The 14,970-nt window shown below is 36.8% G+C and overlaps 1 protein-coding gene and 1 pseudogene across 1 annotated transcript; both read left to right on the top strand.

Moving 5' to 3' along the window:
- Nucleotides 1-1,349: 1,349 nt before the first annotated feature.
- LOC138833716 (olfactory receptor 4A47-like) lies at nt 1,350-2,279 on the top strand. Its single transcript, XM_070032011.1, has one exon. The coding sequence runs from the start codon at nt 1,350-1,352 to the stop codon at nt 2,277-2,279; it is 930 nt and encodes a 309-aa protein (XP_069888112.1).
- Nucleotides 2,280-6,701: 4,422 nt separating this feature from the next.
- On the top strand, nt 6,702-7,978 carry LOC138834212 (olfactory receptor 4A8-like; annotated as a pseudogene).
- The last annotated feature ends 6,992 nt before the right edge of the window (nt 7,979-14,970 follow it).

Below are 14,970 nucleotides of genomic sequence, written 5' to 3'. Positions count from 1 at the left end.
ACATACAAGCCAAGTAAAGGATCTGGAATAGTTCCTTCCTCAGAGTTTTCTATAAGACATTGTCTCTACATTGATTTCTGTTGTTTCAATCACTTAGCTTCTGCTTTTCTGAAGAAGCACCATCAATAAGTATTAGCTTTTGGTCCTGGAAAGTGGTGAACATATAAAAATATATAAATATATGGGCATGTTGCTGGACTTAGGTAATAGGTAGATGGTGAAAATGTTTGGGGACTAATGGAAGAAAGATCCTAGTTGGCTTGATGGTAGAAATACTGATTTGGAAAGACAATTCTTGTGAGGGCTCAGAAGGAAAAAGGAGAGATACAGAAAAGGTTTCTATAGATTTAAAGAACTCATCTATCATCACAAAAGGAATGTTCCTAGAAGCATTGAATACTAACATTGTTGTGGTAGGAAAATGTGGAAATGAGGAAAATGTTCTTGTAAAGCAATGGAATGATTATAATTGTGCTAGTTGCACTAGCAACTAAGAGAGTCATTTTTTTATAGATACTTTCATAATGGCTTATAAAATGTGAATTTATAAAGATCTTTCCTGAGTCTTCATAGCTATTTAGACTATGTGTCACACTTTATACTTGTGATTCTATGCACAAGATATCTTTTCATGGAATTACTTTATCATTTTCTTTTTTTAAAAAAATAAGATGTTATTGTGAAAATACTATATAGAGGGGTTACAGTTACGTGAGCAAGGTACTGAGTACATTTCTTATCAAGTGATGTTGCTTTCATTCTCTTTTGTTGTGTCACTTCTTTAAATTTAACTATTTTATCTTCAAAGAATGCCTCTCAATTTCTAGTGATTTAAAAAACTCTAGCACTAGGAATCTATAGTACAGAATAGAAAGTATATTTATGCTGATGTATGTTGAATTGATTTTTAGCAGTACCCATCATTGTCTATATATCATTTAGGCAGGGAGAAATTGTCCTATTCAACTTAATAATCCAGATAGTTGTAGCAGGTAGTATAACACAAGTGGATTACTTTTCTATTTCAGGTGTTTTTTTTCTATATGTGGTTTTACAAGGAGGTTACAATTTATTATGTCCATTTGTGTGTACAATGCATCTTAATCTGCAACACTCCTTCCATTGGTCTCCTTCCTTACCCATTTCCCTACCAGACACCAAATTTCCCAGGTCCTATTTCACATATGTTCATTGAGTATTAAGACTGTATTCATCTACCACACTCTTTTCTATTCATCACTTATAGTGAATGATTAGAAATTATGATCCTTATTTTTTCTAAGGATGTTTTCAATGTTTTATAGGTAAGCTGCTTTGCATATCTGAAATCAGAACCACAAACAGAATAAATGGAACCAAGGAACAACGTTACTTACTTCATCCTGCTGGGCCTGACTCAGAATCCGAGAGAACAGAAAGTACTTTCTGTCATCTTTTTGCTCTTCTACATTTTGACAGTTCTGGGAAATCTTCTCATAGTTGTGACTGTAAATCTCAGTAAGACCCTCGATTCACCCATGTACTTCTTCCTTGCTAGCTTATCTTTTGTCGATATTATTTACTCATCATCTATTTCACCTAAGTTGATTTCAGACATGTTCTTTGGGGAGAAAATCATCTCCTTCAAGTTCTGTATGATTCAGCTCTTCACAGAACACCTTTTTGGTGGATCAGAGGTAACTCTTCTCTTGGTGATGGCTTTGGATCGCTACGTGGCCATTTGTAAGCCTTTACATTATTTGGTTATCATGAAGAAATGGGTGTGTGTTGTGTTGCTGGTAGTGTCTTGGTTTGGGGGATTTTTGCACTCAATAATTCAACTTATCACGATTTATGGGCTCCCGTTCTGTGGCCCCAACATCATTGATCATTTTATGTGTGACATGTATCCTTTATTGGAACTTGTCTGCATTGATACCTATGTCACTGGTATCTTAGTGGTGGCCAATGGAGGACTGATGTGTGTGATTATTTTCACACTCCTGCTCATCTCTTATGGTGTCATCTTGCATTCTCTAAAGAACCTTAGTAAGGAAGGGAGGCGGAAAGCTCTCTTCACCTGTGGCTCTCACATCACTGTGGTGTTCTGCTTCTTCATTCCCTGCATTTTCATATATGCAAGACCTGCTAAGACTTATCCTATTGATAAATCATTTAGTGTATTTTATACTGTCTTAACCCCTATGCTCAACCCATTAATCTACACTCTGAGAAACAAAGAGATGACAAATGCAATGAAGAAGCTCTGGAGAAGGAAAGTTACATCAAGTGTAACATGAATAAGTTTGTCACCCACTACTATCAGAGTCCTTTGACAATAATGCTGTCTCCTCAGGATTCATATTTGTATTTTTTTTTGTTGCTGGTGTTGGGACTTGAACTTAGAGCCTGAACACTATCCTCGAGTTTTTGCTCAAGGTTAGCATTTGACCATTGAGCAACAGCTTCACTTTCAGCTTTTTTGTGATTACTTGGAGAGGGGAGTCTAACAAATTTTCTTGCTTGGGCTGGCTTGAATGATGATTGTCTGATCTTAGCCTCTTCAGTAGCTAAGATTACATGTGAGAGCCATCTGAAATTTGATGGTAAGTTCCCTTCCCTCTATAGCATTTCTGAAAAATACAGTTAATGTAAATTATGTTGGTGTGTTAATACATTTCCCTGTTATAATATAAATTTGATAATGTCTTGTATATAATTTTTACCTGGAAAAGCTTAATGCAGATATATAATGGGATAAAGTAATAGTATACCAGAAATTATTACAATGAAATCTTATATTTCAGTACATTTTATTTGTGAAACTAATTCCAGTGGCTTCTCCTTATATGAACTGTCACTTCTTTGAGCAATATTTGATTATCTAAAGTCTTTAAACTCCTGGCCAAAGAATAAAATGTTCTTCCCAGGAATTGTAATCCATGTATGTGTTCATTTGATTTTCTTGTTTATGTATTTCATTTCCATTTGTATTGACTACTGCTTAGAAATCCATTATGGGTATTGAAGAATAATGACTACGTGGTTTATGTCTTAGCTCATTTGTATGAAGTGACCATGAGGAAATTGGTTCAATGAGATATAATTTTGGGGAGAAGATTGGCATATCATGTTTTGTTTTAATAGCTGGAAATTATTTTCATCTACATCTTGGATCAAAGGCTAAATGTATCTCCAAGTAGGATAATATGGACATTTGCCTTTTCTAATATCCCTATTAGCTTTATGTAATGTTCATGCTAGCTGCTTGGGAAAATTAGTTCAAAGTTACATAATGAAGATTTTTTTTTGGTCCAGTTGTGGGGCCTGAACTCTGGGCCTGGGCGTGGTCCCTCAGCTCTTCAGCTCAAGGCTAGCACTCTACCACTTGAGCTATAGCGCCACTTCTGGCTTTTTTCTTTTTGCTTATGTGGTGCTGAAGAATTGAACCCAGTGCCTCAGGCATGAAAGGCAATTGCTCTACCACTGAGCCACCTTCCCAGCCCCCATAAAAAAGATTTCTTGCTAGTGTTATGGCATATTAGTTTTCATCACATTAGTGGTTTTCATAGAGTTGTAACAGGTCATGTTCTCTTTCCATCATTATGTGAACTTCAATGGTTTTATCCATGTGACCAGTGCTTGAGTATAGACAAAAATGTGAAAAGACTTTGTTTGAAAGATATATGCATTCTCCTGTTGAAATCAGGAAAGCAACTCCATTCCTAATAGCCCCACAAAAAATAAAATATCTAGGAATTAACTTAACCAAAGAAATGAAGGACTTCTATGATGAAAACTTTAAAAACCCGAAAAAGGAAATCAAAACAGAAATTAGAACGTGGCAAAAACTCCCATGCTCCTGGATTGGAAGGATCAACATCTTGATAATGGCAATACTTCCCAAGACTATCTACAAATTCAATGCGATGCCTATCAATATTCCAACCTCATTCTTCAAGGTAATAGAAGAGTTAATTGAAAAATTCATATGGAACAATAAAAGACCCCAAATAGCAAAAACGTTCCTCAACAGAAAGAACTGTGCTGGAGGAATATCAATACCAAATGTCAAACTCTACTACAATGCCATAGTAATCAAAACAGCTTGGTACTGGCACAAGAACAGACCTCAGGACTAATGCAATAGAATTGAAAACCCAGAAATTAACCCACAGATCTTTAGCCATCTAATCTTCGATAAGGGAGCTAAAAAAATAGAATGGAAGTAAGACAGTCTCTTCAGTAAATGGTGCTGGCAAAATTGGTTAATCACCTGTAGAAAACTAAAGCTAGATCCTATCTATCACCCTGCACCAGAATCAACCCCAAATAGATCAAACACCTCTGAGTCAAAGCAGACACTCTGAAAACATTACAGGACGGAATAGGAGAAACCCTAGGTCTCCTTGGCACAGGCCGAAATGTTCTTAATAGAGACCCAGAAACACAACAAATCCAGGAAAGGTTGGACAAATGGGATTGCATGAAATTGCAGAGTTTCTGCCTGGCAAAGGACATAGCTAGCAAGATCAATAGAAAGCCCATGGATTGGGAGAAGATCTTCACTAGCCAAACAACAGATAAGAGTCTCATATCTAAAGTATACTTGGAGCTCAAAAAATTAACCACATCCTCAAAGAAACAACTGCCCAATAAATAAGTGGGCTAAAGACTTAAAGAGAACTTTCTCTGAAGAGGAAATAAGAATGGCTTGTAGACACAGGAAGAAATGTTCAACCTCTCTAGCCATAAAAGAAATGCAAATCAAAATAGCATTAAGATTCCACCAGTTAGAATGGCTATAATCAAGAACTCTAATAACAACAGATGCTGGAGGGGATGAGGACAGAAGGGAACCCTACTGCATTGTTGGTGGGAGTATAAATCTGTTCAGCTACTTTGGAAAGCAGTATGGAGGTTCCTCAAAAGACTCCACATAGAGCTCCCCTATGACCCAGCAATCCACTCTTGGGCATTTACTCAAATGATCACAAACAAGACTTTACTAAAACTACCAGCACAACTATGTTTATTGCAGCATTATTTACCATAGCTAAGATATGGAAGCAAGCCAGATGTCCCTCAGTAGATGAATGGATCAAGAAAATGTAGTATATAAACACAATGGAATTCTATGCCTCCATCAGGAAGAATGACATTGTCCTTTTGTTAGGAAATGGAAAGACTTGGAAAAACTTATATTAAGTGAAGTAAGCCAGGCCCAAAGAAACATAGGTCCCATGGTTTCCCTTATGATTTTTTCTTTTCTCTTCTGTTGCTTCCTGTTTTCCCATTTCACTCTAGCCTTCAGCTTTCTGGTAAGCCCATGGCAAAACCAAAAGCAATTTGACAGAGGACATCTTCTAGTATATGTATGAGTCAAGGAGAAAAGGTCCGATAAGATGATGTTAAGCTAAATGAACCCAAGATAAGGACACAAGTGGTTTTTTTTCTTGCTATTGCATCTAATGTATTTATAAGGTACCTGATGATTTTTTTGTTGCTTTGTATGTCCCTCCTCCATGGTATAACCCCTGTTTTTTCTGTATTTGATGTTGGTATAATTTGTGAAGGGGAAGGGAAAAAACAAATTGTTTAAACAGGGGTACAGGTTGACCCATTGCAACAAGTTGTACAAGACGCTACGCCAAAAAATGAACTTTACTGGGCTGGGAAGGTGGCTCAGTGTTAGAGCGCTTGCCTTGCATGCCTGAGGCCCTGGGTTCGATTCTTCAGCACCACATAAGCAAAAAGAAAAAAGCCGGAAATGGCACTGTGGCTCAAGTGGTAGAGCGCTAGCCTTGAGCTGAAGAGCTGAGGGACAGTGCCCAGGCCCAGAGTTCAGGCCCCAGGACCGGACCCCCCCCAAAAAAATGAACTTTACAATTTAGGCGGGGCGTGGGGGGGTGGGCGGTGAGTGTAGTTATGGAGATGCGAGGGAAGTGATGGTAGGGGAAAAACAAAGGAGGAAACAACAATGCTTGATAAGAAATGTACTCATTACCTTGGTCTTGTAACTGTAACCCCTCCTCTGTACAGTATTCTCACAATAAAAAAACTTATTAAAAAAAGAACTTGTCATCTTACTTTGAAAATATAAAAAAAATCAATAGAATAGTTAAAGGTAGGGTTACACTTACAAAGTTGCAGATTATTGTTCTATGAAAAAATTAATCCAGTCTGAAAGCTTTATTTTCACAATGTGAAAAATAGACTTATTTGTGCTTACATTTAGAAAATATCCCCAATTCCTTTCCTTTTACATCACCTATGGATTTGCACTTTGAATTTGCTGCTTTTGGATTTTAGACATTGAAGTTGTGTTTTCAGATCTGAGTATTTAGGCAGACTTCCCGATTAAAATAATATCCCATTTTTTTCTGTTTCTCTTTTGTTTGTCTTTTTCCTCCATCACTGCATAGGTATAGGCATGTATGCAAGATGTTGATGCAGTAGTCAGTGTGAGTCATGGGTTACTTTAGATCAGTTGAAAATCTTTGTTAAAAGTCATGATAATGAATGCAAATATGTTAAGAACCCATAAAGACTAGGATGAAATGGATCAAATGATAGCTTCTGAGAAGTCTGAACCTGACTCAGATAAAGTAATTGCCACAGGCAGAAATGCACGATCAAATACTATCTGAGTCACCTGATAAAAATCCAACTCAGACTTGAGATTTAATGAGAGACCCATAAATGGTGACATCCTTGGAGAAATGTATGACAAGACCTCCACCAGTTCAATATTAGAGCATAGAAATGAAGGCTCCAGTACAGAGACTACTACTTTTGTTGGTAAACATATTATAAAGTTACTCTTCACATATATGGCAACCTAAAGAACAGAATGCATGTTAGCTAATATATTTAAGGTTCATTGACACCATTATATGGCTTCATACAAGGAGAAATCTTCTCCATACATGTTTGCAGATGTGCATAACCAAAGTGCATGAATGACATACATACTTGCCTACTCTTCTCTATGGAGACATGAGGAACCCTTCAGACAGAACTTTGTACATATAATCTAACCAGGAAACCTCAGGGTGGATCATCGACAAAAATATCTGTTGGACTCATTGGAAGGCAAGCTCATTAGATACAAACTAAATGCATACTGTGGGTTCATCATACACAAGATATAAGGAAGACATACACCAGGACACAAAAGATCATAATTCTATTCATCATCTGGTGGCAGGTCTAGATTTCCAGAACTCTCATCTCTGATGTAAGGTTTAGAGAAGAGTAAGAGACAGCACAGGAAAACAATGGCATAGAATTTATCCTCCTGGGCCTCACCCAGGATCATGATGTGCAAAATGGAGTACCTATACTATTTTCACCCAGTTACATTGTGACATTGGTGGGAAAGCTGCTCATTGTGGGTATGATTACCTCCAGCCCCTCCTTGGGCTCCCCAAAGTACTTCTTCCTTGCTCACCTGTCACTCATGGGTATTGTTTATTCCACTTGATTTCTCCCAAGATGATTACAGATTTACTCTTTGAAAGAAAAGAGCATTTCTTTCCAAGCTTGCCTGGGTCAGCTTTTTATGGAGCATTTATTTGGTGGTGCTGGAGTCTTTCTTCTGGTGGTGATGGCCTATGATCACTATGTGGCCATCTGTCAGCCACTGCACTATTTGACCTCCATGCATCTTTAATGTTGGTAGTGGCTTGAGCTGGAGGTTTTGGACACTCAGTGTTTCAGTTAATCTTTGTAAACAGTCTTCCTTTCTGTGGCCCCAGTGTCATTGATTGTCACATGTATCCTCTGTTGGAACTTGTGTGTACTGACACCTACATCTTAGGCCTCGCTGTGGTTGCCAGTGGTGGAGTATGGTGGGCTTCATCGTCCTCCTCATCTCTTATGGCATCATCCTGAATCATCATAAGACTCACAGGAGGGGAGGAGGAAAGCCCTGTCTACCTGCAGCTCTCACATCATGGTGGTTGCTCTATTTTTTTTGTCTGTCATGGGGCTTTAGCTCTGGGCCTGGGCGCTGTCCCTCAGCTCTTCAGCTCAAGGCTAGCACTCTACCATTTGAGCCACAGCACCACTTCCGGTTTTTTGGTGGTTTATTGGAGATAAGAGTTTCATGGACTTTCCTACCTGGGCTGGCTTTGAACCGCAATCCTCAGATCTCAACCTCCTGAGTAGCTAGGATTACAGGCGTCAGCCACTGGCACCCAGTGGTTTTTCTGTTTTTGTTCCCTGTGTTTTCATGTATGTTTAACCTGTTTCCAACTTTCCCATTGATAAATCTTCGACTCTTTTCTATACTGCTGTCACTCCCATAATGAATCCTTTAATATATACTAAAAAACTCAGAGATGGAAATTACTTCTAAAAATCTCTGGTGTAAATGTTAACTATACAGAAAATATGAGTGTCTACATTTGGAGCAAAGTACTAATTGTAAAGCAACAAAATGCAGCAAATTGTATTCCAGGATGATTGTGTTTACTCAATAAATCCAAAAAGATACTGTTTTGATTCAAGTATATCATAAAAGCCTAATTAATTATCCTTTAAGTTTAGAATGCGATCAATAGAGTATTTCTGGGAGATAAATGTAGCACATAAGCTTTTATCTTATTAAAAGAAAAGACAAAGCTAACCTCACCTTTTTAGATTTTTGTTCTCAGAGACTAAAATGGGAATTAGAAGAAAGATTTCCATTCTTTTCAATGGAAGGAAACTAAGATAGATGTGAATGTTTATGTTCAAGCACATCCAATAAATTTGTGGGTGCTGCCAGTAATGATTTTTGTGCAATAGTTTAATATTTTTTCAGTATATCAGATTCACTTGAGCGTTATATACATACATACAAACAAACATACATACATACATACATACTTACATACATACATACCAGATAGATTTATTTAGCTCAGGGATCTAAGTTAGGGAGGCCCATGGGCATGAAATTGTGAGCATGAGGTTTAGAAGACATATTTAAGCCACAAAACCTGGCTTCCATGTCCCACATCACAGTGAGACCTATTTTACAGTTAATCAACCCACAAGAACACAGCATTATCATCCAAAGTTCATAATTTACACTAGGATTTATTTTAGGATTGGATTTTTCATGGGCTTAGAATTATGTATGACATATCTCTATGACTGTTGTACAGAACAGATTTCCCAAAGTAAAAATCCACCGTGTTCCACCTATTCATATCTACTCCAAAACAATTAGAACTATTAAATATTTCTCCATAGTCTACTTTGTGATATATTTGGACCTATATATAATATACCCTTTTCAGATTGGCATCTGTCTCTTGGTAATATATGTTTATTTCTTCTGTTTTTTTCATGGCTCTATGGTTCAGTGTTTTACTAATGAATGCTCTGCTGTTATTTAAACATACCATAGATTATCCATTTCCACACTAAAGGAGCAAGTTTGTTGCTACCAAGTTTTGTGGACATAGTGTCTTGTGCATCTCATTGTTACAATGGGTCAACCTGTATCCATATTTCAGGATTTTGTAACTTCCCTCTCTCTCCCCAAATTAGAAAAATGTATATACAAGATATAGGACACTGATATAAAATACAGTGAAAACAGGGGTTATACCATGGGGGAATAGCATGCAAAGAAACAAAAAAATCACATAGTACATTTTAAATATGTTAAAAACAATAGCAAGAAAGAAAAACCACTTGTATTCCTATTTTGGGGTTCATTTCATTTAACATCATCTTATATGGTCATATGTACATAGCTTTTGACCTTTTCTGCTTGTCCTAGACTTAGACTAGTTATTGCAAATAAGGGAAACCATGGGACCTATGTTTCTTTGGGCCTGGCTTACTTCAATTAATATAATTTTTTTCCAAGTCTTTCCATTTCCTAACAAATGGGGCAATGTCATTCTTTCTGAAAGAGGCATCAAATGCATTTATTTTTGTGTGTGTGTATGCCACATTTTCTTGATCTACTTATCTACTGAGGGGCATCTGGGTTGGTTTCATATATTAACTATGGTAAATAATGCTGCAATAAACATAGTTGTGCTGGTAGCTTTAGTGTGGTCTTGTTTGTAAACATTTGGGTAAATGCCCAAAAGTGGGATTGCTGGATCATAGGGGAGATCTATGTGAAGTCTTTTGAGGAACCTCCATACTGCTTTCCAAAGTGGTTGAACAAGTTTACACTCCCACCAACAATGCAGTAGGGTTCCCTTTTGGCCAAATCACCTCCAGCATCTGTTGTTATTAAAACTGGGGCGAGGTGGAATCTTAATGCTGTTTTGACTTGCATTTCCTTTATAGCTAGAGAAGTTGAGCATTTCTTCATGTGTTTATTCCATTCTTATTTCCTCTTCAGAGGAGTTTCTCTGTAAGTCTTTAGCCCACTTATTTTTCAGGCAGTTGTTTCTTTGAGGATTTGTTGTTGGGGGATTTAATTTTTTGAGTTCTAAGTTTATTTTAGATAGGAGACCCTTGATTAATGATTTTTCTGTATGCCAAGAATGAGAAGAGCACAGCTGAAATCAGGAAAGCAATTCCTTTTACAATAGCCCCACAAAAAATAAAATACTTAGGAGTTAACTAAAGAAGTGAAGGATCTTTATGATGAAAACTTTAAAAACCTGAAAAAGGAAATCAAAGTAGAACTTAGGAAGTGGAAAAACCTCCCTTGCTCCTGGATTGGAAGTATCAACATCTTGAAAATGGCAATATTTCCCAAGGCTATCTACAGATTAAATGTGATACCTATCAGTATTCCAGCCTCATTCTTCAAGTAAATAGAAGAGGCAATCCAAAAATTCATATGGAACAATAAAAGACCCCGAATAGCAAAAATAATCCTTAACAGAAAGACCAGTGCACAGGAATATCAATACCAGATTTCAAACTCTACTATAAAGCCATAGTAATCAAAACAGCTTTGTACTGGCACAAGAACAGACCTCAGGACCAATGGAATAGAATTGAAAACCCAGAAATGAACCTACAGACCTATAGCCATCTAATCTTCGATAAGGGAGCTAAAAAAATAGAGTGGAAGTAAGACAGCCTCTTCAGTAAATGGTGCTGGCAAAATTGGTTAATCACTTATAGAAAACTAAAGCTAGATCCTTATATATCACCCTGCACCAGAATCAACTCCAAATGGATCAAAGAGCACAAAGTCAAAGCAGACACTCTGAAAACATTACAGGATGGAAGAGGAGAAACCCCAGGTCTCGTTGGCACAGGCCAAAATTTTCTTAATAGAGATCCAGAAATACAACAAATCAAAGAAAGGTTGGACAAAAGGGATTGCATGAAGCTGCAGAGCTGTATGGCAAAGGACATAGCTAGCAAGATCAATAGAAAGCCCACGGTCTGGGAGAAGATCTTCACTAGCCATACATACAATGCATAAGGTCTCATATCTAAAATATACTTGGAACTCAAAAAATTAAATCCCCCAACAACAAAACTCAAAGAAACAACTGCCAGATAAATAAGTGGACTAAAGACTTAAAGAGATGGTATATCAATGTTGTTGATTTGCATTTTATAATCAAGAACTCTAATAACAACAGATGCTAGAGAGGATGTGGCCAGAAGGGAACCCTATTGCATTGTTGGTGGGAATGTAAACTTGTTCAACCACTTTGGAAAGTAGTATGGAGGTTCCTCAGAAGTCTCCACATAGATCTCCACTATGACCCAGCAATCCCACTTTAGGGCATTTACCCGAATGATGGCAAACAATACCATACTAAAGCTACCAGAACAACTATGTTTATTGCAGCATTGTTTACCATAGATAAGATATGGAACCAACCCAGATGCCTCTCAGTAGATGAATGGATCACCAAAATGTGGTATATATACACAATGGAATTCTATGCCTCCATTAGAAAGAATGACATTGCCCCATTTGTTAGGAAATGGCAAGATTTGGAAAAACTTATATTAAGTGAAGTAAGCCAGGCCCAAAGAAACATAGATCCCATGGTTTCCCTTATTAGCAATAACTACTATATGTCTGAGTCAAGCAGAAAAAGTCAGATAAGTGGATATTGTGCGAAATGAACCCCAAGATAAGGACTCAAATGATTTTTCTTTCTTGCTATCGTTGCTAACATATTTATAAGATGATTTCTTTATTGCTTTCTATGCCCCTCCCCCACGGTATAACCTCTGTTTTCACTGTATTTGATGTTGGTATACTTTGTAGAGAGGAAGGGAAAAAACAAATTGTTTAAATAGGGATACAGGTGGACCCATTGCAACAATGAGATGTTATGTCATAGCAGCTGTTATGTCGAAAATGAACTTTACAACTTTTGCACGGGGGCGGGGGAAGGTGAGGAGGGTGAGAAGGGATGGAAAGGGGAAACAAAGGAGGAGGCAACAATGCTTGATAAGACTCATTACCTTGCCCGTTTAATTGTAACCCCTCTGTATGGTACTTTCACAATAAAAAAGACTTATTTTCAGAGAAACTTCTCTGTAGAGGAAATAAGAATGGCCAGTATACATATGAAGAAATGCTCAACCTCTCTAGCCAATTTGTGGAGGGGAAGGGAAAAAATAAATTGATTAAACAGGGATACAGGTGGACCCATTGCAACAATGAGATGTACAAGTTATTATGTCGAAAACGAACTTTACAACTTTGGTGTGGGGGGGAGGATTGGGTGAGGGGATGAGGGGAGGATGGGAAGGGATGGGAAGGGGAAACAAAGGAGGAGGCTACAATGCTTGTGAAGAAATGTACTCATTATCTTGCCCATGAAATTGTAACCCTCTGTACAGTATTTTCACAATAAAAAAAGAAATGCAAACAAAACAACCTTGTGATTTAATAGAGATTTTTATAATGAGTTTTTAAATTTTATTTTCGGTCATGGGGCTTGAACTATATTCCTGGGCACTGTCCCTGAGCTCTTCAGCTCAAGGCTAGCGCTCTTTCACTTAAGTCATAGTGCCACTTCCAACCTTTTCTGTTTATGTGGTGGTGAGGAATTGAACCCAGGGCCTTATGCATGCTAGGTAAGCACTTTACCACTTAGCCACCTTCCCAGCCCAGTAATGAGTTTTTTTTAATGAAGGAGATTTTTTCTTAATCTTTTGGTCTGATGAATATTAACTGATATTGTAAAATTGAACCAGTCTTACATATGTGGAATACATTTTAGTTGGCCCCAGTGTATTTATTATTATATTTGATTTGCTAATTATTTTTCTTAGAGTATTTTTTGCTGCACCACTAAGTTTTTGTCTTCCTTAATCTTATTTGAGGAGGCATTTTTTTTTTGAGGAGGAATTTTTAAATAATTCCAATTTCCAGATTGGATCTTAACAGTGTTTCCCTTGGGACAAATTTCTCATCTTTGGATTTCACCTTTGTTATAACCTTTAAGATAGTTTTATAGTTAACTTACTCCTATTTTCTATCACAATACCTTAATGGTTGACTTGTTTTCACTGATCATGGAGTAAAATTACTTATTAAAACTGTTCCCATTCTAATTTTGGGTCTCTTTTGCAAGATGTAAAGCCAATGCTGGTCATACTATAAACTAATATACATAAAAAAATCAAGGGATAGGTAAAAGTTAATATCATTTGTTCTGGGAAAGAAGGAAATAACGGATAAACACATCTTATTTAACAAACTACTTGGACTGATAATTTGCTCTTTACTGAGAATTGTTATATAGTGTTTCTGAAATTATTGTTTTTTTTCTTTTTTCATTCTCTTGATGCTAGGTAGTTATGCAATTGACTTAGTGATATCTCCACATACAGATATCTTTTTTAAATTGGTGAGAAATCCCAATGAATTTAATTAAGCAAGAATCTGTCTTGGATAAATGCCAATCGTAGGACTCCATAACAAATGCAGCTACAACTTATAAAACCTTCAGCGATCTTTGTCCATGTAGGTGGCAGATGCTAGCCTCAGTGTAAGTGACACATTATTTCAGAAAATGCTTTAGTAAGCTTAAGGCACAATCTTAAAAAGGCACAAGAATGTGACTAATTCTCAGGTGCAAGGTTTAGGTTATACCAACACACAAGGGGAGAAGAGTTAAAGAGATAGGCTAACTAGCTTGATGAGTTATTCTTAGAAAATGTATGAACATAGCCATGTAGTATCAAATACATCCTCAAGGAATCATTCATCTTCTTCTCTTCTGTGTGTATCTTGTATGGAAGACAGATCTCTAGCACCTTGAGAGTGAGGTAAAATGTCCTTCGAAATGTAAACAAGCTCCCAAAAGAGCTGGAATTTTCCATTTTTCTTATGTAAAAGGCTGGTTTTTTCATTACTTAAAAATTATGTATTAATAAGAATCAAAATATTGGAAAACAGCTGCAGGTAAACTTGTGCAGGTTGCATATTATACATATGGTGAATATACTTAAAATACAGTAAAAAATTCTATGTGTATCTTAAAGAATTAAGAAAAATGAGAGGAGAGATTGGGAGAGAGGGGTAAGAATGTTCATAAGAGTTGACATTGACCATGATCCATTGTAATCAGACACTGCTTTGTTGAATGGCAGATCCTTTGTACAACTATTTAAAGATATGCCTAGGATAATCTTAGCAGATGAGCAGAATAGCTCAATAGCTATGTACATAAGGGCATAGAAGATGATGTTAAGCAAGATGAAGTACAGGACATGGACATAAGAGGTTTTTCTCTGTTGTTGTTTTTAATATACAATATGACTTTTTGTTTCTTTTGTATGTTTGTCCCCTATGCTATATCCCTTGTCACTGCATTTGATTTTGGTATTATATATATGTTTATTTGAATGAGGGAAAGGAAGGGGAACAACAGAATGGTAAGAATGGGAGGAAGAAAAATCATTGTTCTATTATTCATTCATTCATTCATTTACATGTTTGTTTGTTTTGGATTTTATGGAATTTAATTTGAGAATCTTGCACTTGCTAGCTAGGTGCTCTACACATTGAATTATGCCAACTGTTCTGAAATCATTGTT

Source organism: Dipodomys merriami, unplaced genomic scaffold (genome assembly GCF_024711535.1).
Source record: "Dipodomys merriami isolate MVZ:Mamm:240054 unplaced genomic scaffold, mDipMer1.0.p SCAF_21, whole genome shotgun sequence".
Classification (NCBI taxonomy): Eukaryota; Metazoa; Chordata; class Mammalia; order Rodentia; family Heteromyidae; genus Dipodomys; species Dipodomys merriami.
Note: the sequence above shows the minus strand (reverse complement) of the source record. Positions and strands in the feature narration are given on the sequence as shown.